Genomic DNA, 27,281 nt, shown 5'->3' with positions numbered 1-27,281 from the left:
CTTAAGAAATTAAAATACAATCTATTTTGATTTTCTGTGTTAGTGGAGGGAACCAGTGCTTTAGAAAATCCAAAATCAATCTATATGGCTTTGGAATTTGTTACTATATATGGTTTTAATATATATGCCTAGTGTGCTGGGAACTTATGGTACTTCAAAACAGAAACTAAAGCTCTGGGGTGGAGCCAACACGTGTCGAGGTTCTCTGATCTAATCTAGTGTTTTGTTTCTTCTCTTGTCCCTGTGCTGGAGATAGATAGTATTGGTACAAATCAAATGTCTTAATAGAGTTCTTGCTGTCTGCTGCTTTATTTATTTGTTTTTTATTTTTGGGATGGCTTTTCTTTCCTTTAAGAAAACAGGAGTAATTGTTCTGGTTGAAATAGTCTCTTGCTGCTTTCTGTAGTCTATAAATGGCTTAAGTAAAGAGAACTTGTAACTAAGAGTAAGATTTGTGACAGACAATTCTACAGATAATTAAAAATTGACGTTGAGTAATGTTATTCCACAGTCTGTTCACACATAGTCTACTCCCAAGGGATTACTTATATATAGAAGGCAGCTCTGCTTACCACTGTACCACAAAGACACACGAGATTACTTATGTATAAATGAAGACTATTCAGTAATATGCTAATGCAATGATGAGAACTCATATGGAAGAGAGAATTTCATAGCTGGAAAAGACTGTCATCTGGCCCAAAAAATTTAGGGCAAAACAGATTAAATTAGTGTCTCAGCCTATGATAATCTCAGTATTTGGGTGTGAAAACATACGGCACTAATTAACATATTTACCAGCCCTGAGACTTAGTTCAGTGGGTTGCAGGACAGTGTTGGAAAAAATTCATTTCAAGTTTATGCTCCAGAGAGGATGGTTCTATGAAACTTTGCTCATTTTCCAGGCCACAGATTATATCCCTAAGCACACTAAATCCTCTTATGAGTGAACCCTATCAGTACAAGGGGCTTTGGTAAAAATCAAACTGTGGTCAGTCAGTATAACTCTATTGGCCAGACAATCCCTTTGTCCTCAGTGGCATAGTTTCCTTTTAACATGGACATCATCTTGGCATTTTAATGGCCCAATTAGTTTAATATATTTGGGGCTCAAGTATGGGGCTGCCGGTCAGACCTAGGTCTATAGCAAGAGAAAATGGGTTCATAAAAATGGCAGCATTAGGGCAGCTGGGTCTAGAGCAAGGATAGAAGAGGAAAGAAAGTTGGCACTTTAGATTGTAGAAGAAATTGAGGAAGGCTAATATAACTAAAGTGAAATAATAAGTATCATCTAAGAATTTGTAGTCTGTTTGTTCATGAATGTTTCTAAAAGTAAAAAGTACTAATGCCGTAGAGCCTTAAGTTTGAGAAATTACAACTATTTTAGATAGTTTTTGAAACTGCATATATCCTGATAGTCTATTAACTGGTCCTTTTAAACACCTTAGATATCCACAATGAAGAACTACAGGAACTATATGAGATTATGTATCTTCTGAATCTTGAAGATGATAATTTCAGTCAGCCTGATTTTACTGTGAAGTCTATGTCCCTCTATTCCCACTGTATTAAAAAAAATGCCAGTTTAAATTGATTGTCTTAGGAAAACTAGCCTGAAACCGTTGGAGTGAGCCAGAGAGCGGATATGGTGAGTCCCAGTAAATCATATGACTATATGGATGAACCACTTCAACAATTCTCCTGTTGGGCTGGACAATAACAGCAAACATATGCATTCCCATGTACACATTTGAGAAGGGAATCACAGAACAACCGTTTATCACTATTTTTTTTCTATTGTTTTTGCACTTACCTCTAAGGGTTTTACAGCCAGTCGTCCAGTCCTATCCAATGAGATACGTCTTTCTCTCTTCAACTCTCCTACATCAGATGTGTCTGAGGAGTAACCTCTCCCACTTATTGATACTCTTCTCAGTTCTTCTATGTTATGTCCAGTTTGTCTTAAACACTCCATCTTAAGTTTCTCAAGAGGTTGAGTTTTTACAGAAATTACTGCTAAGTGTTCTGAGATAATGTGTGGATCTATTTTGATTGGTTTATTCCCAACATGTGGAACTATTTTAATTGGAAATTCCTCTCCAAATGAATCTTGAGCTAAGTCTTCTTCCTCTAAGTCAGGGATCATTTTACCAGCATGCTCTTGTGCCTTTTGAACAATTCTATTAATGTCCAGATCTCCAAAGAGATTTGGATTTGAATTCTTTGAGCTAACTGTATCTAATGGAAAATTTGAAACTCCATTAATAATCAAATTAGCCACTTTTTTAGGGAAAACTCTGTTTGTATCTTTTATATCATCATAAAGTTCGTTATGAGTTCCAAACTGTTGCAGTACTTCACTATAAACAGAATCAATAATTTGAGAAACAACTTCTACACTTTCTGGATTTAAAAAGTGTTCCTTAGGATCAGCAGCAACAAGACTGATATTACTTTTGGAAATTTCAGCTGTCACAGACTTTGTCAGTTGAGATGCAATTTTATTTAAGTCAGGCTTTAAGCTTTTTGCATCTTTGCTTGAGGCACTTGGCAACCTTACTATTTTAGCCAAGAACAAGGCCAACGCTTCCTCCAAAAACATGGCATCTAACATAGCACCTTTTTTGCACGGAAACTTTTCCTGGTACTTAAATCCATCAATAATTTTGACCGCTTTTTCCATAATTTTGACAGCTTCAAGGACTAATTCTGAACTTGATACTTCTTCCTCTACTTGACGTTGAAATTCAGAATTGGAAATTTCCTTCACCATTAAAAAACCTATTATATCAGAGAGGATATTGCTCTTACCCAACAAATCTTTAAATATAGAAGTATAGGAGCCAGAGTGCTTTAAAACACTGGTATAAACAGAATTAACTACTTTTTCAATAGTTTCATTCTCAGCTAAAGGTACAGTAGGCAACTCCTTGGCTGGTGGTACAAGTTTAATCTTACTTTTGGAGATAAATTCTTGAATTGAATTTAATATTTTTGAGGTTATTTTTTGCATTTCTGTTTCAAGAGATTTGTTTCTTTCCTTATCCACTTTTGGAAACATAGATAAAAGCTTTGATAAAAAGTTGACAGCAATTTCTTCTATTATGTTATAAGGCAGTATATGGGTACGTGATGGTTGAGGCTGGGGAGCATCAGCAGTTTTGATAACATCTTTAAGAATATTTTCAACAACACTGTCAACTTCTGCACACTGATAGGGAGTTAGGTCTCCAGAAAAATAGTTCTGCAACTGATTACCAGCTACTTCTCGTAGAACTAAGTCAACTATGGTTTCTGAAAGGATTCTGCATCCACTGGCTACACAATTTTGTATAATCTCTTGTGATCCAAACTGTGACAAGAGATTATTATACATAGACTCAACCACTAATTGAATAATTTCATCATCATTGGGATGTAAGGTTTCCACATACCGTATAATCATATCTTCATCTTTGGAGATCTCTGTTGTAACTGTACTTAATAACTTCATTTGAAGGAAATCCAGTTCTGTGAACAACTTGCCCTCAGATGTTTCTGCTTTGGTATTTGATACTGTTGAGAAAATTTTAGATAAAAGAGCAGCAATCACATTCCCTAAAAATTCATGAGGCAGCATGATGGTGTATGGTGATGATGTTTGACAGTCTTTGCTGGCTGTTTGAGCCACATTTTGGACCTTTTTAACAACATCCTTAGATTCCAGAGGAAAACAAGCTGAAGCTGGAACATTATCAGAAGATATCAAATTAAGTTGATGTTGAAAAATTTCATTTATCACAGTGTTAGTTAGTCTTCTTGCTAAATTTTCCCCATTACTCTTTATATTCTTACAAATGGCGTCTTGAGATCTATATTCCTTCAAAATATTGCATATAGAGGAGTGAACAACTTTGTTGACTAGTGTTTTATCAGTTGCTGGTATTTTATCTGGAAAAGGTATCTTATCTGAAGAGGAATTTTTAGTCATTTTATGTATATGTGGCATTTTATCTACCGTTATTTTCTGAATGCTAGATGATGATGCTTCTCTAGTTGATTCTTTATGGCTGGGAGATACTTTAGGAACTGATGACACTTTATCTACAGGTGAAGAAAACTTATTTTCCTTATCTGGCCTGAATACCTTAATTTGAGCATTTGAAAACTCCTTTAACAGTGAATTGAGAAGTTTCATAGCTGTGTCATAGAGTTCAGCTTGATTTTCACCATTGCTTACTTTCTGACATTTATCACATGTTTGTGTTTCTGGTGAGGAAGAAAAGATCAATTTGTTAACTATTTCAGTGATAACATCTTCTAAAAATTTAGCAGGAAAAATTCCAGGTTTACTTTTTGGTAGGTGCTGAAGACTGGCTGTTTTACTAGGTTCATTTTTAATCTCAGCTTTCCTTTTCTCTTTGTCTCTCTCTTTCTCTTTATTTTCACCCCCATCTCTCTCTTTCTCTCTCTCTCTCTTTCTTTCTTTATCTTTCTCTCTCTTCATCTCTTTCTCTCTGGCAGGGAGATTTTTGTTAATTGAAAGGGATGAATCCTTTGCTGAAATAGACTGTACAAAATCTTCGCCAACCTCTTGAATTACATCCAATGCTGTTTCACTTGGGGGGATCTGGAGTTTTGAATAATCTGCTGATTCTTGAGAATAATCTCTTTCTAATATATCATCATAAATATTTTCAATGACATTTTGAACACTTTCATAATCTGAGTATTGTGCCTCATTTATATCTACTTGAACTGGACAGTCTTTTCCCCCCTCATTGTTTGGCCTTTGGTCAACTGTTCTCAAAGTTTTCTCTGTTGAGCTCCCTGTATTTCTCACTTTGGATGTCAAGGAAGATAGCTGAAAGGACTTGTCTTCTTTTTTGAATGAATTTTCTGATTTGTCAATCTTCATTTCATCGTCTATCTCAAAATACGGTACAAGTATTTCCTTCTCACATTCTCTATCATCAGTAGCTACTGGAAATTGTGTATGTACCTCATTACCTTGCCCCTCCTTATCTTTTGAAGCTGATATGCTTTTATTCTCAATTTCCTTATTTTTAAGTGTTATCCTCAAATCTGGCTCCTGAGTATCTTTACTTTTCACACTAGTAGTTGGAGAAGTAACTTTTGATACAGTCTCATTATGTTTTTGAATTGAAATTCTCATTTTATTTTTATTCTCTTTTTTTTTATTTACCACACCTGCAGGTGACCCTGACAACAAGTTAAACATGTTGTTTGCCATAAATTTAGTTAGAGAGGTAACTATTGGATCTTGGATGTCACCTTTCCTCATTGATGCTTCCTCAGTTTTGAAACTCTTCTTTCTACTCATTGCACCTCTGTCTATTTCCAAAGTGTCCAACACATTTTTCTGGTCTGAGGTTGAAGAAGTGTATTTATATGATTTTTCTGGTAAAGTAAGTTGGTTCCCTTTTAAGCATCTGTTTATCTGTGTAGAGATTTTCTGTGGTAGGTGTTGAACCCTTTGGGTGATGTTATCTGGGTTTAGAAATGAAAAGAAGGTGGAAGACCAGTCTCCTGAAAAAAGTGGTTGAATCTTGAAAGCAGAGATTGCCTTCTGGGCTAAAGCAGCAATCATTTCTATAACAATGTTACTCTTATCATCTTTCTGAATATCATTAGACTCGTAATTTCCTATGAACTGATCATACACAAAATTGGATATTTTATCAACTGTATCTTTACCAACTGGTGGAAAAGAGAACACTTCTTCAGCATTTGGTAGAACTTTAATTTCACTTTTTCTAAATTCTCCTATCAGAGAGTTTGCAAATTTTATAGCCAAGCTGACAACCTCTGGCTCTGGCATTTCTTTTTTCTTAGAATCTTCAGTAATACTTGGAAAAGAATAAAATTTGTGAACAAGGTCAACGATTACATCTTCTAAAAATGTAGCTGAATATAGAGAAGGCTGTGCCTTTTCTTTACCAGCTTTAGTAAGTACAGAGACATGGTTATAATCAGATAAGTAACTGGAAGATGATTCTTCACCATGTAAAAATGGCTGCAGATGATGATCCATGATTTCCTTCATAATGAAACCAGCTATTTTACTGAGGAATGAGCCTCCTCTTTTGTCTGCATCTTTCTGTACTTCAGCTTGAAATTCAGATTTTTTCAAAATATTATTACATATAGAGTCAACCAAATTCTCAATCATTTCTAACTGCACACTTTCTGCATTCTCCTCTGCCCTGGCAAGACGGATCTCATGTTCAGAAATTTCTTTGATAATTTCATCAGTCAGTTTTGAAGCTTCATCCACAAACTCATAATCTGGTAAAACCTCTTCCTTTTCTAGTTCACTTTCAGTGTCAGTTGAAGGGAACATATGCACTAGAAGCTTGGAAATCATATCTTCTAAAAGAGAACGAGGCAGCACAGTAACACATGATGGCAAGGAGTAGGTATCCCTCATGATGACACTGAGCACATTTCTGATGATATTATCAGCTTGAAGGGAAGAACAAGAAGAAGATACCAATTCTCCTGAAACCAACAACTGCACCTGATAATCATAAATTTCTTCCAATAGCAAATGATATATTTTCCTTCCAAAACAAATACTGTCACTTTGTATAGCCCTATATACTTGAATCAGAGATTTATATTCATCTAATATTTTTTCATAAATTAGGTTGACTGTTTTTTGAACTATTTCTTTATATCCTTCTGAAAAACACATATCATCATCAGAGTTATCTGCAACTAAAATCTCTGATGTGTTGAACTCCAGAACAATTGACTTTACTAATGTTGTAACAATGCCAGTAATTGTGGCTTTTACTGTATCTGGGTTTTCAGCAGCCAAGACATTATGTGAGAATGCATAAAGGAGTTTACATAAAAGCTCAGAAATTACTTCCTCGAAAAAGACAGCTGAGTTCACAATGAAAGACAACTCTCTTTGTTTAGAATCTATTGCTTTTTGTTTACAAGTTTGATCAACTGCAGCTGAAAGGAGAGTTTTATCTTCAGATAAAAATGACTGAAGATGATGGTTAAATATTTCTTTTATTATACAACTTGCTACTTTTGAGACAGGTATGTTACTTATACCTTTTTTATCTTTTGTAAGAGACTGGTATACATTTGAATGTGAAAGATCAGCATAAATGGAATCAACCATAGACTGGATATCTTTTTCTGAAATCTTGCTTTGTTTTTCATTCCCGTGTTTAATAATACATATTGCATGTTTTGAAATTATTGACATGATTTCATTTATCAGTTTTAAGACAGTCTTACTTAGGTCTGATTGACAAGTATCTGGGTGTTCTGCACTGGAGGCCAATGGACTTATCTGAGATATAAGCTGGGTGATGATTTTTTCTAAATGAGTATGTGATAGCATAGTAGTATATATTGTTGAAGCTTGTCTTTGGAACCTTGATTTAGTAATGTCACACTGAACTCTCTTTATCAAAACATTAGTACTGAGTTTGGAGTGTGACTTAAAAGGAAGCTTTCCTATAAGATTTGGATGAATTTGGAAATCAAAAGTTTCGGCCAGGACGATTTTAGTTATCTTTGCAGCCAGTGTCTTAGTGTCACTTAGAAAATCTTTATCAGGCATTATTTCCATATCATATTCTTGCAAAACTTTGCTGTACACCATGTCAATAATGTTTTTGACTATATCTGTCTCCACTGGAGGCAAACAGAATTGTTCCTCAGCATTCTCTAGAATGCTAACTTGGGCTTTTGAAAATTCCTCTGCTATCAAAGTTATGAGTTTTTCAGCTTTATCAAACAGTTCATCTTCTGAATCTCTTGCTGATTTCATTTGTACAATGCCTAACACCCTGTGGAATATTTTGCTTAAGACCCCAGAGACCACATCTTCCAAAAACGTTGAGGAATAAACAGTGGCAGAAAACCACTGCCTTCTCTCATCATCAAAATATGAGTATGACGAAGAAGGTAATGACTTCCCATCCACAAACGGCTGAAGATGTTGTTGACAGATATGTTTAATGATAAAACCTGCTATTCTATCAATAAGAACATCATCACTGCTTGTGATATTTTGCTCAACTGATTCTTGAGACTCAGAGTTTTGTGAAATATTTTTGAACACTGAATCAACGAGATGCTGGACATCATCTTCTGAATAAACAAACTTGGTTTCTTCTTCATCTTTTGAAAATCGAATTTCATGTTGGGAAATTTTCATCCTAATATCACTGATTATCTTTGAAGCAATTTCATTGAAATTCACTCTTGATCTGTCTTTTGGAGTTTCTTTGTTTGGAACAATGCTAGATGCAGAAGGAAAGATCCTAGATAATAGTACTCGGATCATATCTTCTAAAAATGTGTATGGTAGCAAGGTGTTGTATGGAGATAAACTCTGACTTGGCTTGGTAGATTTACTGATATTACTAAGAACATCCTGAAAAATATTCTCAGCTGTTGAAAGAGAATAGGAAGATGACAAATCCCCAGAAAATAATGGATGAAGAAGGTAATCTGTAAGAGCTGCTACAATTAAATTGGTAATATTTTCCACAAAAATATCACTGTCTTCAAGTTCTTTATCAACCTCAGGGTCCAGCCCATGCTGTTTTAAAACGTTTCCATAAACTGAGGTGACGAGTTCATCCACAATATCTGTATCTACAGAGGAGTGAGACTGTTCTTTGTCATCATACAGAATATGAATTTTAGCTTTGTCAAAATGGTTATTTATTGAGTTTACTATTTTTTGGGTCATTTTTTCTAGTTCAATTTCAGTGTTATGCTTTGGACTGAAAATCTTTGATAAAAGTCTGACAACAATTTCCCCTACAAATGTGTGAGGGTAAATACCTACGAGTGATGGTGTCTGGGGTCTGTGTGACTCTATGACTTCACTGAGAACCTGTTTAACCATATTCGATACTGCATCCAATGGAGTGTTTGGACGAGGTAAACCTTCTCCACACAAAAATGGTTGAAGATGATTTTCAATAATTGCTTGAATAATAAAACTGGCTATTCGGTCAACCATGATTGGACTTCGGCTGATTATGCTTTTCTGTATTGAAACAAGACAGTCAGACATTTGTACAAGATTGCTGTAAACAGAATCCACCATCTTCTGGAGGTTTTTTCCTGTGCAAAGATATTGACTATCATATATAGTGAACCAAATTTTATGTTTTGAAATGGCTGATATAACCTTATTTATTATACAGGTAGACATTTCATTAAAATCTGAACTCGGGAAATATTTGTTTCCCAAAGAAGAAGCCTTACTGGGTAGAGGAATGAGTTGACATAAAAGTCTTCTGATTATATCTTCTAAAAATGAGTGTGATAACATAGTGCTATAGGCTGTTGAAGATCTGTGTTGAGAAGTAAATTGTCTCAGGTTATTTTGAAGTTTCTGCAGTATAATTTCAGCTTTGAGAGGGTAATATGAATTAGGCATGTGCTTTCCCCTGAAGCAAGATGGGAGTTGGTAGTCTAAAATCTCTAACAATATGCCATTAGTTATTTGTTCTGCTATTGAGGTATTGTCATGTGTCAGATTATTACCACAGGTCACTTGCAATTTATATTGCTGTAAAACATCACAATAAACTGAACCAACAATGCTACTAACAGTTTCTTTATGGATTGGTGGAAAACACTGCCTTTCTTCAGCATTCCGTAAAACAGTGACTTGTGCATTATTAAACTCATTCACTACATTGTTGACAAATAATGTATTCATCTCATTGAGCCGGGCCTCAGTGATGTTTTCATTTTTGCCCCAGAGTGAAAGAGAGAGATTAAAAAACAGTTCTGAGATTATTTCCTCCAAAAATGTGGCTGAATAAATACCTGTATTCATATCTCCTGGATATAGCTTATTACAGATGCCTATTGTATCCATATCCTTTGTTCTCTGTCTTTTAAGAAGAGATGGCACAGAAGAGGAATTCACTGAACATTTCTTGCCAAATGGTGCTCGTATTTTGGAGCTAATTACACTGGGATTATTCAGGGATCCTGTCAAACCATTACCATTATAACTCATGAACCTTAAAGAGCCTTTACCTTGTCCCAATTCTGTTAATTCTGGCCCTTTTGCTTTTATGAAACTAGACTGTATTTCTCTTGTTTTATACATTAAATGCTTGTTTGCAAAAGGTGGACTTTGGGGGACTTGTATACCGTGACATAGTTTGTCCATCAATGATTTAACTAAGCTATGGGAAATAACAGTAAGCATAGAGTCTGATGACAACAAATCTTGATCCATTTCTGCCAGGTTTTTTGAAAGGTCTGACATATAATCACCTTGAAATTGTTCACAGTCCATTGCTCCCTTACAATAATCAAATTCTCCACTTTCTACACTTTGAAGTATTTTAAAAAGTTGACATTCTTCTGCTGATGTCCCATCAGAAAGAGGTAAATTATCAGCAAAGACACTGTTTGTGCATTTTTCCAAAAGTGTTCTGATAAGTTTTTCACACACAACATTGAGAAGAAAAAATGATTTTGGGGTGATCTCTAAGTTATTTCCAAGTATTCTACTACTTGGCTGATCACTTGATTTTTTATCAGAATCCAAAACCTCACCTGGGTGTTCATCTGGTAAAAATAAATCTAAAACAATATTAAAAACTTTATTGACTACTTCCTTGGATTCACGAGTTTTTAGGCTACCAACCAGACTGTCTAACTTATATGCCAGATAATTTAATTTATTTCTTTGAATGAGGCGATCAATTTGGTGAGTAGAGGATTCCCAGTCTCTGGAGGCTTTCTGTCTTTCCACTGTATTCGTTTTGTTGCAAATGGGCACATCACTGCTTCTAAGCATGGAAAGTGATTTATTTCTTCCAGTGTTTTCAAGGTGATGACTTATTCCTATTTCTTTGGATAGTACATGAATCACTCCTATTAAGAGATCCTGAAAGAGATCATCAAAGTCAGCGGCAGCTACTCCTGGGCAGTAAATATACTTTGTTTTTAAAGGAAACATTTGCTGTGCAATGTCAGACTCTATAATGTTACTATTAAAAAGGATTTCAATAATGATTTCAGAAATATTTAAAGCAAGTTCTCCAACAGAAATTGACCTGTTCTCAAACACTTGAGAATCAATTGAAATAATCTTGTTAAATGCTGCATTTTGGCTTTCACATGCTTTCTCTTTTTCTCTACCATCTCTGGTGCTATCAGAAATGCTAAAAATTAAATGGCAAATGACAGACTCAGTGAGACATTCACAAAATTGATAAAGTGATGAATCCTTGTATATGCTTCTTAGAGGCTGTTTTGAGTCACATTTTTTTCTTGGCAAAGTAGAAATAACAGACACCTTCTCCTCACTGGAAACTTAAAAAAGAAAACATTACTATTTTTAGCATACATTAAGGGAAATATGAAAAATTAATTATATCGGTAATTATTTACATATGAATTTCACCTTTGGACCACCTCACTAAAGAAAAAGAAAAACTTAGCTAAGAGAGAAATTGGGTTTTCTTCAGATATTTATTTTCTACCTTGTGGAATCTTAATTTTAGCCATAAAGTTGAGAAAATAACGCTGAATAATTCAAATCTCTAAGTCAAGTGCTGGTATCTGTCTCACTTAGATGGTTAGGGGCTCTAAAAAGCTGGAAATTCTGGGGCAGAAAATGATTTCCAAGTTTATTCTTATATGATAACATGTCTGCAGTATTCTCAAGACCTCATATAATTATTAAAAATCTATTTTTGGTCAAAACATTTAATGTTGTGCTATGCATTACTTTTAGGAGGCTAAGGAGTTGTGTTGCAATGACAGCTTGACTGAAATAGAAGTGTGCAACTCCAGAAAGGTTAGGGATGGATTGCAATGTCAGTAGTACTTCAACCCCTACGTTACAGTTTGCCATAAGGATGGAGGGCCAGACCAGCTAGGCATAGGACTGTACTCTTTCTTCATTCAATAGAGTATTTATTGCAAATCATATGCCTACTAGGGATGGCCAATTCTCAGAGTGGCAGCCAGAGCAACACACTCTTTTTTCTTAGAACTTGATCATCTATTATACTTCTGCCTGCGGAATTGGGCAAGACTCTGTGGAGATGGGAGGCTTTATGCTAAGCTTTGACTCCTAGAGTGGATTTGGCCATGTTGAGACGAAGGGAGGGAGGAAAGAGTATTCCAAGTGGAAGAAGGGAGTGTGAGTGAAATCCCTGGAAGGCCCTGGACACGTCTGAGAATAGAGAATAGATTTGATAAAACAAAAAAACAAATAAACAAGCCAAATACCAATAGGACAGAATCATGGATCTTCTCTTGTTTGTTTTGTTTCTCTTTATGAATTCTCTAAGTTCAATTAAGAAATGCTTGGAGAAAGTCTATTTATGAGCTTTCAATTGCAGGCACACCTTGAAAGAATACCAATTTTAAGGAAGGGAAATGACTTCCTAGCACAGATGGGTAGGACAGGTAGTATGTATTCTCCTATTTGAATGATGGGCAAGTGATGTATCTGAACTGATAACGTAGCAACTACTTATTGGTAACTGGAATTACTGATCCAGTTCAGTGCTATTATAGTATTATTAGATTGAATTTTAAGATATTGCCAATAATCAAGAGGTTTGGACATACAAAAATGGCTATTACATATGGTTCAACCTAACATACACAGATAAACATTCTTAGAAAGGGAGTAAAACTATCTTTGTAAAGATATGTTTACAGTATTATACCAAAAAGGAATTTAAGAACACTGGAATGCAAACAAAACAAGATGTTTAATACCACTGTTCTTATAAACCGTGACTAATAATGACACAGACATCAACTGTACACCCTGAAAAGATGGATCACTAAGGTTCAGTCAATAACTGTACATTTGGTATGATTATAAAGAAATCACGTGTAAGATCTTTAAAAACTCTTTGGACCTCATACCTCATGCTCAGCCAAAATCCCTTGCTTTAAAGTAGTCCTATTTTCTCCCATCTGCAGATAATGAAAACTGAACAGTAGACCCTTTCAGATTCAAACGGTGTGAATGTATAACTTTTGTTTTAGTATCCTGATTCATTAAGTAATTAACTATCCCACCTCCAAGGCTATTTTTAGAAAAATAGTAAATGCAACTTCTGGGACAAGAGATCTTTTAAATATACCTGACTTCTTTTTCTAAATTATGTCAAGTTCTAAAAGAGGTTATCTCTTGCTTACCTCTAGTTTCTAAATTCTTGAAATATGTGATCACAGATGTGGTAACATGTCTTGCTACCAAATGAATTTCATTTGGACCCAGTTCATGATCAGCAAAAGCAATGACTTCAACTTCCTTCAGGGTCCTTATCTCTGGGCACATCTTATTTTCCCATCTTTCCAATAAAGAGAAATCTTCCCTGCTGGCTTCAGGTTTTTTGTTTTCTTCTTCAGGTATAGAGCTGATTCTTTTATCCCACATTCTAAGCAAAGTTTTCTCCTCATTCTTTTGTCCTCCAGAAATTACAGACAAAGGGTTTTTCTTTGACATGAAAAACGGTTTCATGGTTTCCCTGCTTTCATTATTGTGTGGTTGACTTGGAAAGCCATAGCTTGACAGCACAGTATTGACGATGCTTTCTGCAGCTAAACATATTCTGAGTGGAGAAACAGTTGTCTGAATTTGGTTTGGCGGAACAACTGGTTTTAGGGTGTCATAATGAAACACTCTTGGATTTTCACCTTTTCCCAGTTCTATGAATGACATGACTTGCTTTAATGCTGCTTCTGTGGATTCATTCGCTTTCTTAAACAGTTTTTGTAAGACACTGCCTTCAGGGAGAGAGCTATTTCCTTTCATGGTTTGATCAAAATGGCCAAAGTTAGACTCCTTTCTGCTGAAGTCTTGTACTTTGTTGCTAGAGCATGATGACGTATTTTCTGAATCAGGCTTTTCCATTGGCTCTGAACTTTCAACTGTATCTTCTACACAGGCTCTGGCATATGAGGGTACATTTGATGAAGCCTTATACTTTTTTTTCATATCTTCTGAATAAAACACCAAACTGGGTACACTGATTTGTGGAGGATTATTCCCCAAACTAGCTTCCTTTAACTTTGATGTGGGCATTTTCATACCAGTTGCTAATTCAACGTGATTAACAATGTAGGTATTTTCCACTCCTTGGAACAAACTTTTCTTTGGAAGGTTTTTGATCAGAGACTCATTGAAATGAGTACACTGGTCCATCAGTGTGCCAATGATCTCACTTGCTACAATGTTCTCTTTCAATATGCCAATTGGACATGGTTCCACTTGGCTTATTTCTTTGTCTAGCTTGTTCTTAATTATACCAAGCATGTCACTGATGATACTAACAGCATATGTAAGTAATTCTGAATGGAATGAATGAACCTGTAGAAGGGTATTCTGTACATTTTCCTTGGAAATAGTACTTGACTTGGATTCATCAGAAAACTTGTTCAGTGGTTGTAATTTTGGCAACATTTGTTTACTTAATTGTCTCTGTTGGACAGAAAAAAGGTTTTCTATAGGTGTTTTCACTATTTCAGAAAACTCATATTTAGAGATATGTTTAAACTGCAAGTCTACAAATGACTCTAACATGTTTAAAACTCTTTCAACAATTTTTTGAACAACTTGGTTGCTAGAGCCCAAAGAAATTTGGTCTTTTTTCTTCATACTATAGATTGGCACACTGCCATGGATGTCCTCGGTTGGGAAATCATATTTATTTTTAGTAGTAATGTGTTCCTTCCTACTTGCTAGAGTTTCTTGACTGTCTGGGGTGGGTATCTGGGACAAAAAGCACAGCTGCAATTTCTCAAATAGCATTTCAACAATTTCCCTTCCAAACATATTAATTTGTGCTTTGGTGTCTTCAGCTCTAGCAGAAGCCCCTTTAAAATGATTATGGAGCCTGCTTTCACAATCCTCAAGATATGCCAAATTTAAAAGTGAAAGAGAATATTCTAATTCCTTTGCTTTTATTGAAATTTCAGTCAAAACATTTCCAGCTATGTTCAATAGCTTACATTTTTCATTTTCCATGTCACTTGATTCTGCCTGCCATTTGTCAAACATTTTCTTAAAAATACCTTCTTTAGGAAAAATCTGTTCTAGCTGTGAAGAAACATTTTCCAAGTAAAAACATGCTTGTGGTTTGGCAATCGACCCTTCACCTATATTTCCCTGTGAAAGCTTGAGATCATCCAGATGTGAACATTTGATTGGATAAACCATATTGTGGTTATTTGTAGCATATAATTCTTGTAAAACTCTATTAACTATTTTATTTGCTGCCATGATTTGATCAGATGGTAGAGCTGTAACATTTACCATTGCTCTAGTTTGCTTCACCGTTTCAAATTCTTTCACAACTGTTTCCAGGATATTACTTATTATATCCTTGGCATATATTTTTAGTTCTGAAGTGGGCAATTTCATTTCTAGTAGGTTTTTGGCATCTCCTTTTGATAGGATGTGTGACAGCCCAGTGGCAGACTTGGATCGACTGTCTTTTGGAGTCTTCTCGCCAGGACCTAACTTGGTCTTGCTTTTGGCCTTAGCACCACTAGGTCCTAGTTGCAGTTTTGTTCTAAATTTAGGCAAAGGAGTAACTTTTGATCTTGCTTTTAAACTTGTTTTAAAACCTGGCTTAGGGCCACCCTTAGGGCTCACTTTAGAACTGTGTGGACTTAGAGGTTGTAACTCATCAGAACAACTTTCAGGGGATAAAGTCTCTTCTAGATGAAGTGAGGCAAAATCTGTGATCTTACTGAGAACGATTTGGACTAAATCCTTTCCCACTTGCAATGGTGAATATTGCAAAAAAGTGTTGTCCAGTAGAGAGACATTTTGACTGCCTGCATAAGAATAAACCTGTGGTATTATATATCTAGTGGGATTACTTCCTTTTCCTGCTTGTTTAGCTTCTCTGACACATGATGGTTTCTTGGGTAAGGTATCACTGTTGTCAGATGCTTCTACTTTTTTATTACTTTCATATAATGATGTCACAACTACAGAGTACATTTTATCCAAAACACTTTCAACTATATCATTTGCTGTACTGTTAATATGTGATTGCGTCATATCTGATGTTTTACTTTTAGAATTAGCTATAAAGTGAGGGATTTCATTAAATGAAGGCAAATGGCCAATGATTTCCATTATTCTTTGATACACTTCATTTAAAACTTGTTTCACTGCACTGACTAATGCAGTTTTTCCTTTTTGTTTTGATTTTCCATTTCTCATAAATATTTCTTCCAAAACAATTCTCTGGCTTTCCTTTTCTAATGCCATTTGGTTTTGTTCTAATGGGTACTTTGGAAACAGAGAGAGTTTGGTGTTTTTTTCTTGCTCTCTTTGTCCCAGCAATATTTCATTTGACACATTTAGTTGTGAAAATAAGTTAGGATTGTCTTTTGAGTAAAAACTAATTTCCTTGACAGATCTTTTATTGTGTAAAATCTTTAAGATACTGTTGACAATTTCACTCACAGTGATGTTTTCTTGGAATGAAATATTGTTTGGATATGGATAAGTCTTTTGGATTTCTAGGTCTAAGTCATTTTTAATAAGCTTCAAAATGGCTCTGGCGATGATGTCAGCATATTCCTTAAGACTAGCTTGTGATAGATGAATTGTGGATCCAAGTTTTTCTCTGTAACTGGCAAAAGTGGAATCTGCAAGCTCTTGGCTGAGAATAGTTTCAGTTGATATTTTAAGGACATCCACATTTGATTCCACTTGGCTTGACTCATGAAAGATGCTGTCATCTTGTTTACAATTTTCCAGTTCCGAGCTAACAAATGACTTTTCTTTAGGCTGGAAAACAAGAGTAATTAATGAATCTATTCTTTCTGTGGCAAAAGATTCTAACCGATTGAAAATAGTTTCAGTAATGAAGTTAGCATTTTCCTCACATGTGTCAGGAGCAAATTTCTTGGTGTCTTCTCTCTCTAATACAGTTATCTGACTATCGTCAGCACAGACTAATTTCAGATTTCTTGAAGATGGGAAACACCCTGTTTTTCCTTCACTTTTTGACCCCGTAAGAGGAGGCTGTTGACACTCTGCTTTTGGAAACATATCGCAAAACGTGAGGGGCAATCTTGCAGCAGTAGAATTCTTTGGATTTATGCCAAGCATGATGGCAGAACTGAGATTATGAAGAACAATATCCACTATATCATTGGATATCAAAATGACATCTGACTTAGGAACTGAAAGTTTTGGAATAATCTTATTTGCACCCTCAATGAACATTTCAGAATTTGCTTGGAAATGTTTACCAGTTAGGCTACCTTTCAGAGCGTGTGTGGCAAGTGAGAGATTATTCTGATACAACGTTTTTTCATAAATATCACATAAGATACCTTCAATAGTATCTTGCATTTTAAACTGAAGTACTTTTCGATATTCGGTCTTATTAAACAGCTTTTCAATAATACCTTCTTGCTGATCTGAATCAACTTCTTTGTGAGAATTGTTTTTGTCATATTTGCCTTTAGATGATACAATATCTAACACTGTGTTCACAATCTGACTTGCAATACTTTCAGAAACCACAATGTTATGAGTTACAAAAGGACTTTCCCTTTCTTTATCTAACTCATGTTTGATTCCTTGTAAAATTTTTCTGGCAACTTCTGTTGCATATATATTTAATTTATTCAAAGGGAGTTGACACAATGAGTTGGTCTTTTCCGAAGTAATATGATCCATTGAGCAACATAAAAATTGATCATCAGAATATGAATCTTTGGCTGATAATGCTTTGCTTAATGCACTCTCATCCTGCTGAATAGATAAAGCCACTGGAACTGTGAAGTTGATTTGGGGACAAAAGAGAGATTTTACTTTGGAAGTAGCGAAAGTTTCTAAATTTGTTAAGATTGCCTGCACAATATCTTCAACTACATTTACTTTGGCCTGTTTGTCAACATTGAATGCGGACTGAAGAGTACATGGTTTCTTGTCCAGCACAGTAACAGAGGGCCTTCCTCCATAGGTGTGTTCATGAAAAGAAATATTTGCTGAAAAAGTGACGGTTTTATACCTATTTTTACTTGCATTTCTCTCTGTCATAGCAGCTGAATAAAGTTTATGAAATACAGTTCTAACAACATCATCTGCCACTATGGTTACATCTGCTTCAGATACCAAAGGACCCATCATTTTATCTATAAATTGAACAGATGTTTGAGCAATTGGCTCATCAACATTGTGAGAGATGCCACTTAAATGAGAGTGGGAGAGAGAAAGCACATTTAATTGATTGACCAAAGCATTTTGAAAAATTTCATTCAAAATATTTCTTATAATAGGAACGATTGGAGATTTCTGTGTTTCTTTGAGTTTCACTTCAATTTTGTTTAAGGTTCTTTCTAGAAACCATTGTTTCAGAGAATCTGATTTAGCTTCTTCTCTTAGTGATGTTCTCTCTCCAATGAATTCTCTCTCTGTATGTGCAGCATCTTCTAGAAATGAATCTGATTCAGCTCCTCCAGGGAGAAGATTTCCATACGTTGGCCTGTATCGATAAGTTTCAACGTCTCTCTCTTCAGATTCAGTTTCATTAAACATATCTGAGGATACTGCATCTAAAATTAAATTGACTATATTCTTAAGCATTTGTTTCTCAGGTGATGGGGTTTTTACACTCGTCCTCAAATCTAATGAGTTCATATTTAATTCTGTTTGAATAGCTTTCAAAATAGTACTTGATACCTTCTTTGCATTCATGTATAAAGCAGATTTCAATAGTTCTTCATGTGTGTCTGTGAAAACACTGAGACTTCCACATTCCAAATCCATCGTATTGCTTTTTTTATTTCCATCATTAATAGAACCCAGAGTTTCTAAATTTCCATTGGCAAACCCTTCCAGTTTAGCAAAAACCATATTAAGAATATCTGCAGCCACAGCCTTCAGTTTATTTGGATGTGTTTCTTTTGAGCTTCCTGTTTTGGAAGACACAGGAGCAACAGTTTTTGCCTTGCTTTTAGTCACCTCTTTATTACCCCCCTGAATCATCCTGGAAACTATGCTGGAGATGATGTCAGTGCATTTGGTCATTTCCTCAATAATTGAAGCAAATGATAGGCTGTCAATATCAAGAGACTCTGAGACAGCTTTAAATCCAGAACTTGCAAAACTGGTATCCATGTCAACATCACATAATTTTGCGAGTATATATTCCAAAATCGTTTTGGAAGTGAGCTGAATATTAGACTGCAATTCAGTAGCCGTTTGCTGATTCTCATTCATCTTCTCTCTGTTTAGCTTACTGCAAGATGGCTGACAGTGAGGATGGGCTCCTATGAGCTTGCATAACATTTCAGACACTGTTTCCCCAATACTATCTAATACTTGCAATCTGGCATTCTCTTTGAGATCTTTTTCATTAAAGACACTGTGGAGAGCACACGGAGTAGCTAAATATTTGGCAAAAGATTTTTTATCCTGCCTACTTGGCAAAATGTTTTGTTTACCAACATTGTCAGTTCCATATGAAATTGTGGACCTTGACTTATCAGAAGAGAGTGAAATATTGCTTTGATCTGAATATTCACTTGATAAAATTTCACAAATACAAGTTAGTAATGGAGATGCAATAATGTCATCATTGAGATTTGGGACAAAAGAGTCTGAGTTATCAGTGTCAGCAAAAACTCCTTTACCTTTAAGGGATTTGGTATGGTCTATTTCCCCAAGATTGAGGTTTTTCTTATTGAGTTCCAGTTCATTCTGAATAGCATGCAAAACAATGTTTACCACTTTAGTTGTGTAAGTACTAAGTTGAGATTGTAATGAAGATTGCTCTGCAGGTGAAGGTTTGAAGCACATTGGCAATTTTGAACAAACGAGTAACTTCAGCCTTTCAAAAATTGTGTTAATGATCTTATCAGTAATGTCATCTATAGGTTGAGGTTCGCTTTCTTCAGATTTTAACAGGGAAGGCTTTTGAGGATCTACATTGACTGAAGATAAGCATTTCATTTTATTTTCACTGTCAAACCATACTTTTAATGGCTTTTTATTTGGTGCTTCTTTGACCATGTGGGGAGTGTCAGAACTATCTAGAGAAGTTTGATGAACTGATGGTGAAACGGAACTTCTGGTGATTTGGGGAATGCAGCTTGATGCCTTATGAAGTATATTTAACACAGCATCTGTTATTTCTTGAGCCACTGTACTAATTTCTGACACAGAGAACATCTGGTCCATCCATTCTTGATGTGACAGTCCTTGAGGTTTTTCTGAAACAAGAACTGAAGCTTCCTTGCCAGTTTTACTGTCTAAGTGACCAGGGGGAACAGAAGATATGTCCTTGAGCATTTCTGTTAAAATACTTTTAACTACATTTTCTGAAGCCTTTTGTATTTGATGCTTTTGATCTTGGCTGAAAATCAAAATGTCTCTATTCAAACAGGGTTTTTCCTTTAAAATTTCTTTATTAGTAAAAGATAGTAGCTTAGTCTCTAATCCCCCATGACAAAATGCAACTTTGCTTCTTCCAGAAGCAGGCTTTGTAGGTGGTCTGCTATTTCTTTTGTATTCAAAACAAGTGTTTCCTTTTGTAAACCAATGCTCAGGAACCTGCTCTTGTGATTTTGCTTTTTCCTCTTTGAAAGATGAATCAAGTACATTTTCCACAATTTTGTCTATTTCTTCACTATCATCTTCAGAATAAAGGACCATGCCAGGAACATTGACAGGTGGAAATGGTCTTCCCGACCTAGGACCATTAGATAATCTAGTACCAGTGAGTCTGTACTTTTCTTCAATGTCAGAAGGATTTCTCAGTCTAGAGTGTTTACATTTTTGAACATCAGCTTTTACTGGCTTCTGATGTAGCTGAGTGAAGATTTCATCGAGTAGCTGAAGGAGTACTACTGTTTCTTCAGATGCAATAAGTCTCTCATTTTTAAGTTCACTTTGTACATATCCTAGTATAGTGCTGATCGCTTCCTCTATTTGGCCAACCAAAGAAGACTTGGAAAAAATATTTGATATTAAATTTTGTATTTCTTCCTTAACAATTAAATTAGCTGTATCAGGTTCAGAACTACACTTCTTTTTGTCGGCTTTTGGATCTATCATATGTTGCTGATGGGAAAGTTTAGTTGCATCTTCAAGATGGGGAAGTTCACTTTGCTTACAAGAAGCAAGAGTCACCAGCTTCTCCAAAATGCCATACACCATATCCTCTGCAATATCACACATGGGATCCAAAGGCAGTGAAGTCTCTAAAGGTTTTCCATTTGATGGAGTGAGATCTTTTCCAGTGGATGTTAAGTTTGGTTTGATGTCAACTGACAAATCCTCTTGCGAAAACATCTCAACACATTTTTTCTCAACAGCAGACTGTAGCTTCTCAAGCATATTTTCCACAATCTCTGAAGCTACTGAACAGATATCAACATTGGAGAGCAAGTCTCCTTTTTCAGGCTGACTTTGGTCAACAAAAACTTCAGCAGTAACAGAAGAAATAGAGGGAATGGCTTGTGTTAAATCAGACATTATTTCTTGAAAAATGCTTTCTAAAATCAATTCAGTTTCCCCTTTTAAGTGACACTTAAAGTTAACAAAAACATTCTTTAAATTCTTCACTTCATTCATTGCTTTTGCTTTTTGACTAGACAACAGTGGACTCTCTAAGCCAACTGTTTCAGTGGTAGCATCCTTAGATTTTTTTGTGCCTGTTTCAAATGATGCTAAAAGGTGACTGTCAGATTTACAGCTTCTGAGCTTAGGGTATCCATATGTCAAGCTGGTTTTATTATATTTGAGTTTAGATGTTATACTCTGTTCTTCCATGTGATATGTTTTTCCCACAACTGTTCTTTCCACATGGGCAGGGGGTGGTTTCAAAGGTGTCGTTGGTCGTCTTACTGATATGTCAACTGCAAATGCACAGGGCTCTCCCTGAAATGTTTTAGTTGTTGCAGATGTGTAGCTTCCATATGTAAGCTCTTCACTGCATGTGCTACAGAAACTCGAACTATCTGAAGAAAGGACAGAGTCATCAGACACTGGGTATGCATTATTTCGCAACCTTTCTTCATACTTTGTTATGGCTGGGTATAATATACTAGTCACTGTAGCCACAACCCAAGTCATTATATTCTGAATTATGCTATTCAGTTCTTCAGAAGTTACCTGGAAAAGAGGCAAGCAGGAATGAAAAGAAAATCATGTAACAGCTTACTCTATACTGGGACAGAGGGTAACATTAAATTTTTTATATTAAACAGTACATAGCTGTATATCATCTTGGTTATAAAGAGAACATAGTAAAGAATCTATTTAGAATTTCAGATTAATGTCGTTTGTTTATTCTTCACTACGGTAAATTATTTTTTTATGTTTCCATTTCATTCACATTCCCTGAGAAGCTTTTTTTTTGACCCTCCAACATTTATTGCTGGGATAAATGACTTTTGGGTAAAAAAAGGAAAAAAAAAATCACCAAATTGTTGTCTAAGCACATAACATGCAAGTATGCTGTCAGGAAGAAACATAGTGTATATGACCCTATGTTTTATTTTAAATATGCCACACTATTTCTAAGAAAGTATTTCTCAAAACAGAGGCAGTCAAAACATTTGGGTGCCTTCAGGGGCATCTGTCTAGCTAAGACATGAGGATGGAAAATAAGCCACCTCTCCTCCTCATTTCTTGCTGCAGGGGTGAGCCTGCTATCTGTATATATGGAAATGACTATAGCTCATTGTTAAGAATTATTGGATAGGCAACAAAAAAAGTTAATGCTTTACGAAGACTGAATGGCTCTGTATCCAAAGAAAGGGTATCAGTGCAAATTGTCTTAGATAGGAAGGCTGAGAAAAGATGGTGCTGTGAAGGAACAAATTAGTTCAGATAGAAAATAAGGGACAAACTTGAACTGGGCGTCAAAGAGTCAGGAGGGCTGAGCAAGGGTAGGAAAGTTGAGGAATTTCTCATTGTGAGCTGGAAATAAAAACCTAGGGACCAGATTTGGGTGACCGTTTCCTTAGTGGTCAATGGTGCTGTCGTAGATTAAATTGGACCAAGAGTAGAAAACAGAGTGCATCTATAGAATTCTATACATCTCTACTTACTTACTGAAAATATATTTGGGGCTTGCAAAGATCTTTTTGCCTATAATAAACTAGTAGTCTGTATTTAAGCTGTTATTACTCAAGACATAAAGGCTATAAACACAAGCGACTGACAGCAAAGCCTGAAAGGCTAGATATAGGCACCAGGGTAAACAACAGGATTCCTGTAATGGGGCTGTTTGCACCCACAATATTGCTTTAAGTTAGATGAAATTATTCATGCTTCAGGCCAACATTCAAAGAAAAGTTAACACCTATGTTGTATTCTGTGAATGGAATATTCTCTCCTGACTCATTTGAGAGTATTTGGGGGCACCCCGGGGAAAGCCATTTTATTCTGCTCTAATCCCCAATCTCCTAATATATTTTTTCACTTATCATACAGACAATGGCTAGTAGTTTGAAAAACATTTTTTGGATGACAGTGTATGTGGTATAATAGTTGCCTTATTAATCACATCTTTAATCAAATATTTTATGAATAAAACCACAATTTTAACAGGGAAAGTAATTGTTCTAATCTACTACAACACATATAAACTAAGACATTCAATATACATTATTTTCTTATTACCAGAGATAATAAAGAACAGACCTACATTATTACTCAGGCGAGGTATGAGAACGAATTTCCAACCTTGATGTATGAGAGCTATTCCTAAAGTTTTCTATGTAGTGAATGTGGTAAATAGAATCTAGTTTTTAGTTGCTTTCCCTTATAATATTAAACAGAAATACTCCCTTGAATCAAAGCTTTTGTATTTGCTACATGGTCTATGAATTGAGCAGGAATACATGTGAAAAAGTATGTCAGAATATATGTTGTTCTGCACCCCTTTCCCTTTCCTGACTGGCCTGACTAGATTCAGAGTTGGCCCTTATAAATATACCCTCTTGTCTGTCTGTTCTAATTCCCAGCTTGTACCTTTTTATATAACTTGTTAGGTGTCCAGGTCCCTTCCCACAAAAATGGCTAGAGACAGACCCAAGCATCTCACTCCACTGGCCAAGTCTGCAAAGCCATGTTGCTTAATGGTTTCCCATGGCAGAATGGGTTTGTGGTATTTGATGCTGTTCTTATGGTTGCTAGTTCCCTTAATGCCTCCCCCTGTTCTATCCCCATGAGACCCCTTCCTAAAGGGTCAACACTATCTTTTGATGAGAACTTTAGACCAATGAAAAAACTAAGAAGTAACTGAAAGCACATTTTAAAGAAGAAAGAAAGGACGAACAGGGAGACTGACATATCAATAGATGATTACTCATTATTTGATTCAGATTATTTTCTGTTATGACACATCAGAAAGTACCATTAATATGCTGCTTTATCAATGGATTTTATGATACATACTTTTTCTTGCAAGCAATTTTGTAGGAGGTCCTGTTGTCTGTAAAGTCAAGAGAGGTTGATCATTTAGTTATGACTTAGGGTCAAGAATTTATGTAACTTTTTCCAAAACTTCTAATCATTGAATCAGCTTCTTCTCTTTCTATCTGAGAGTTTTTCTACAGAACTCAAAAGGAAGAATAAACTTTTTTTCTCCAGTCCCCACCCCCCCCCCCCGCAATTTCTCCTCCTCCTTCAACATTGGCCCATATGCTTTATTACTCAGAGGAGTAGAATTGTAGCTGCAGCATGAAAAATATATCTATCTGAAAATTCTACTTCTGACCTACCTTAGCCATGCCTGCTTTGTGGTTCTCTGTGGAAGGACACAGAATTGGAGGGAGAGTGTGGGCTAGTCCTTTCTGTCTACTAAAAGGCACCATGAGGTGACAAGACATCTGAGCAGAGTTGTCTGATAATCCTTTACTTACCCAAATCCCATAGTCCCACCCACACTCTCATCACTGAGTAGGACAGGAATATGTGGACGATTATTCAATAACTGGGTTAAAATCATAGGTTTCTTGCCATATTCAATACCAATTTAGATGTAGTCCGTTTCTATATATGACGATATTATTCTGTCATGTGTTCTAATGAGAATTTTTTATCATCACACATTACTTAAATCAAAAATAGAATGCTCTGAATTGTAACAAATTAAAGGACAACTCAATAATAAAAATTATAGAATAAGAAAACAAAACAAAATAAGATCTAAGACTGTAGATCTGATTTATTTTCATATATTTCAGCTATATGTTTATTTTCATATATTTCAACATGGGCCCTTTGTTTAACTTCTTACTTTCTTGAAAGAAAATTGACCGTCCTTTTTCTTTTTTTCTGGTCCTGTTCTTTACATTATAAAATTTAATTTTTCTCGAAGTCTAAAATTCAAATATGACAAACAGCAAGACTGAGAATTATATCCTAAATCTTGGCAGAAAAAGAAAACTTCACTGGTTTCAGCTCAGAAATTGGGCTTGGTAGCAACAGTCCATACTTAGACTAGTACCTTTTTGCAATATGGAGCCTGGAGCATGAAAGCTGATAGCAGTGACATCTTCTCTATCTTTTGGCCTCATTTATTTTTTGAGAATCTGGTTTCTTAGGTTAACCTAAGTATAGTTTTTTTCTTTTAGATATTCTGCAAACTAACTGCCCCAGATTCATTTTTCTATTCTCTTCACACTATGCTGTAGGCGCCAAATGGAATTGAAGGAGTCCGAGGTATTAATTGATGCCTGTCCCCACAGGCTTTCTGCTCCAAAGGCATGTATGTAGATTCAAACAAAGAGCAAAGACCTAGGATTAAATTAACCAAATAACAGAGACAGCTTCAATGAAGACCACTAAAAAACAACAGTATAACCAGATAAAGGGTGACATCAGTGAAAATGATATTCCACAGAGTGTTTATTCAAAAGAAAAGGCTGATCTAGGTAAGAACAGTGAACTTTGTGATGTTTTAACCACCCCTATTTCCATTCCCTTTCCCCAGCTCCATGATATCCTTGACAACACCTCACAATCATAAGGGCAGTTTTGTTCATTGTGGTATCTAACATTGAGCATTATGCTTCGAAGGTTGATAAACAAATTCCCATTTACAGTCTTCCAGATCTGGGCCTACTCTCTAATCCAAAATGAAGTCTTTGTGTAGGCCACTAATGGACTTCTGGAACTGGTTCCTAATCTCTTGCCTTCACTTTTCCTCCTATGTTCCTGTCACAGTTATACATTATGTATTGCTAATTTGATCATAAATTCCCCCCTCCAAACTATCAGAGAGTCACTGAATAAATAAACTACAAATTTCTGACCACAGTTTGCAGGGCAGCAGACTTGCCTTCTCCATTCTGTCACTCCTTGCATATTCCATCCCAATAATATAGATTTATTATCTAAGTGCAATGCTTAATTATTGCAGCTTTGTTTGCCCCCACTGCTATTATATTTGCTTTGTCTTCATTCTCTCAGTCATGAATTTCCATGTGTATTTTATAAACCTTTCTGTAAATGTTTTGTATTAACATTAGAAAAAACAGAACTAAGCAAAAGAGGAGAGGGACGAGAGATGAGCTGGATGATGGAACAGATGTGATGATTCTACAGTAAAGTTATGAAATCCGGAGTTAAATCAGAACAAGAATGCAACCTGTGTGTGATGGGCAGAGTCAGACCAGAAACTATTGTTAGCTGTATTTTGTTTGTACTCTGACTTGATGTTAGGCTGGGTGGGTACAGCTAAAAGTCTTTTATTCCTGTCAATTTGGTTGGGAGTGGTGAAGAAGCTGCAGGTCATGCACAGAGTTATTCATCTTAGCTGAGATAAGATTTTTAATGAAAGGGTATCCAAAGTACTCGCTATAAAAGATTCAAGTGACTTTGTAGTTCTGTAATTTAGGTGGGGGAAATGAAGAGGAATGAATTAAGACTTTATTATGCGCCTCCTCTAACCTTTTTCATGAAGAGGCAGGATTTATATTTTTAATAAATAAAAATATATTTATTCAATAAATAAAATAAAAATGGTCATTTTGTACATGATTGTCATTCTTCCACCTTGTTCTATTGTTTTAACTTGGACTAGTCAGTTTCCTTCCTTCTGTATCTACTACAGTGCTGTGTATCCTGTGAACTCTCAGTAAGTCAGTCAAACTGATATCCATCAGTCCTCAAGTCAAGATCCTTCCTCCAACGAAGCTTGGTCTGAATATGTCAACACCACTTGCTACCATACATGACTTAACATTACCCAACCACTTCCATAGGAATTTGGGGATTGTAATGTGTATCCTGGCCCTTATTTGGCTTA

At 35.6% G+C, this 27,281-nt stretch overlaps 1 protein-coding gene across 2 annotated transcripts in view; it reads right to left on the bottom strand.

Annotated features, from left to right (window-relative positions):
- The window catches only part of FSIP2 (fibrous sheath interacting protein 2), an 84,856-nt gene that overhangs the window by 20,643 nt on the left and 36,932 nt on the right, over positions 1 to 27,281 (bottom strand). For both annotated transcript variants that reach the window (XM_023622163.2, XM_023622164.2), the window contains 3 exons: positions 24,425 to 24,461; positions 13,180 to 22,132; positions 1,814 to 11,328 (listed from right to left, as the gene is read on the bottom strand). In XM_023622163.2, the coding sequence (XP_023477931.2) occupies positions 1,814 to 11,328; positions 13,180 to 22,132; positions 24,425 to 24,461 (18,505 nt within the window). The remainder of the gene's footprint in view (positions 1 to 1,813; positions 11,329 to 13,179; positions 22,133 to 24,424; positions 24,462 to 27,281) is intronic.

This window comes from Equus caballus, chromosome 18 (genome assembly GCF_041296265.1).
Source record: "Equus caballus isolate H_3958 breed thoroughbred chromosome 18, TB-T2T, whole genome shotgun sequence".
In the NCBI taxonomy this organism is placed as follows: Eukaryota; Metazoa; Chordata; class Mammalia; order Perissodactyla; family Equidae; genus Equus; species Equus caballus.
Note: the sequence above shows the minus strand (reverse complement) of the source record. Positions and strands in the feature narration are given on the sequence as shown.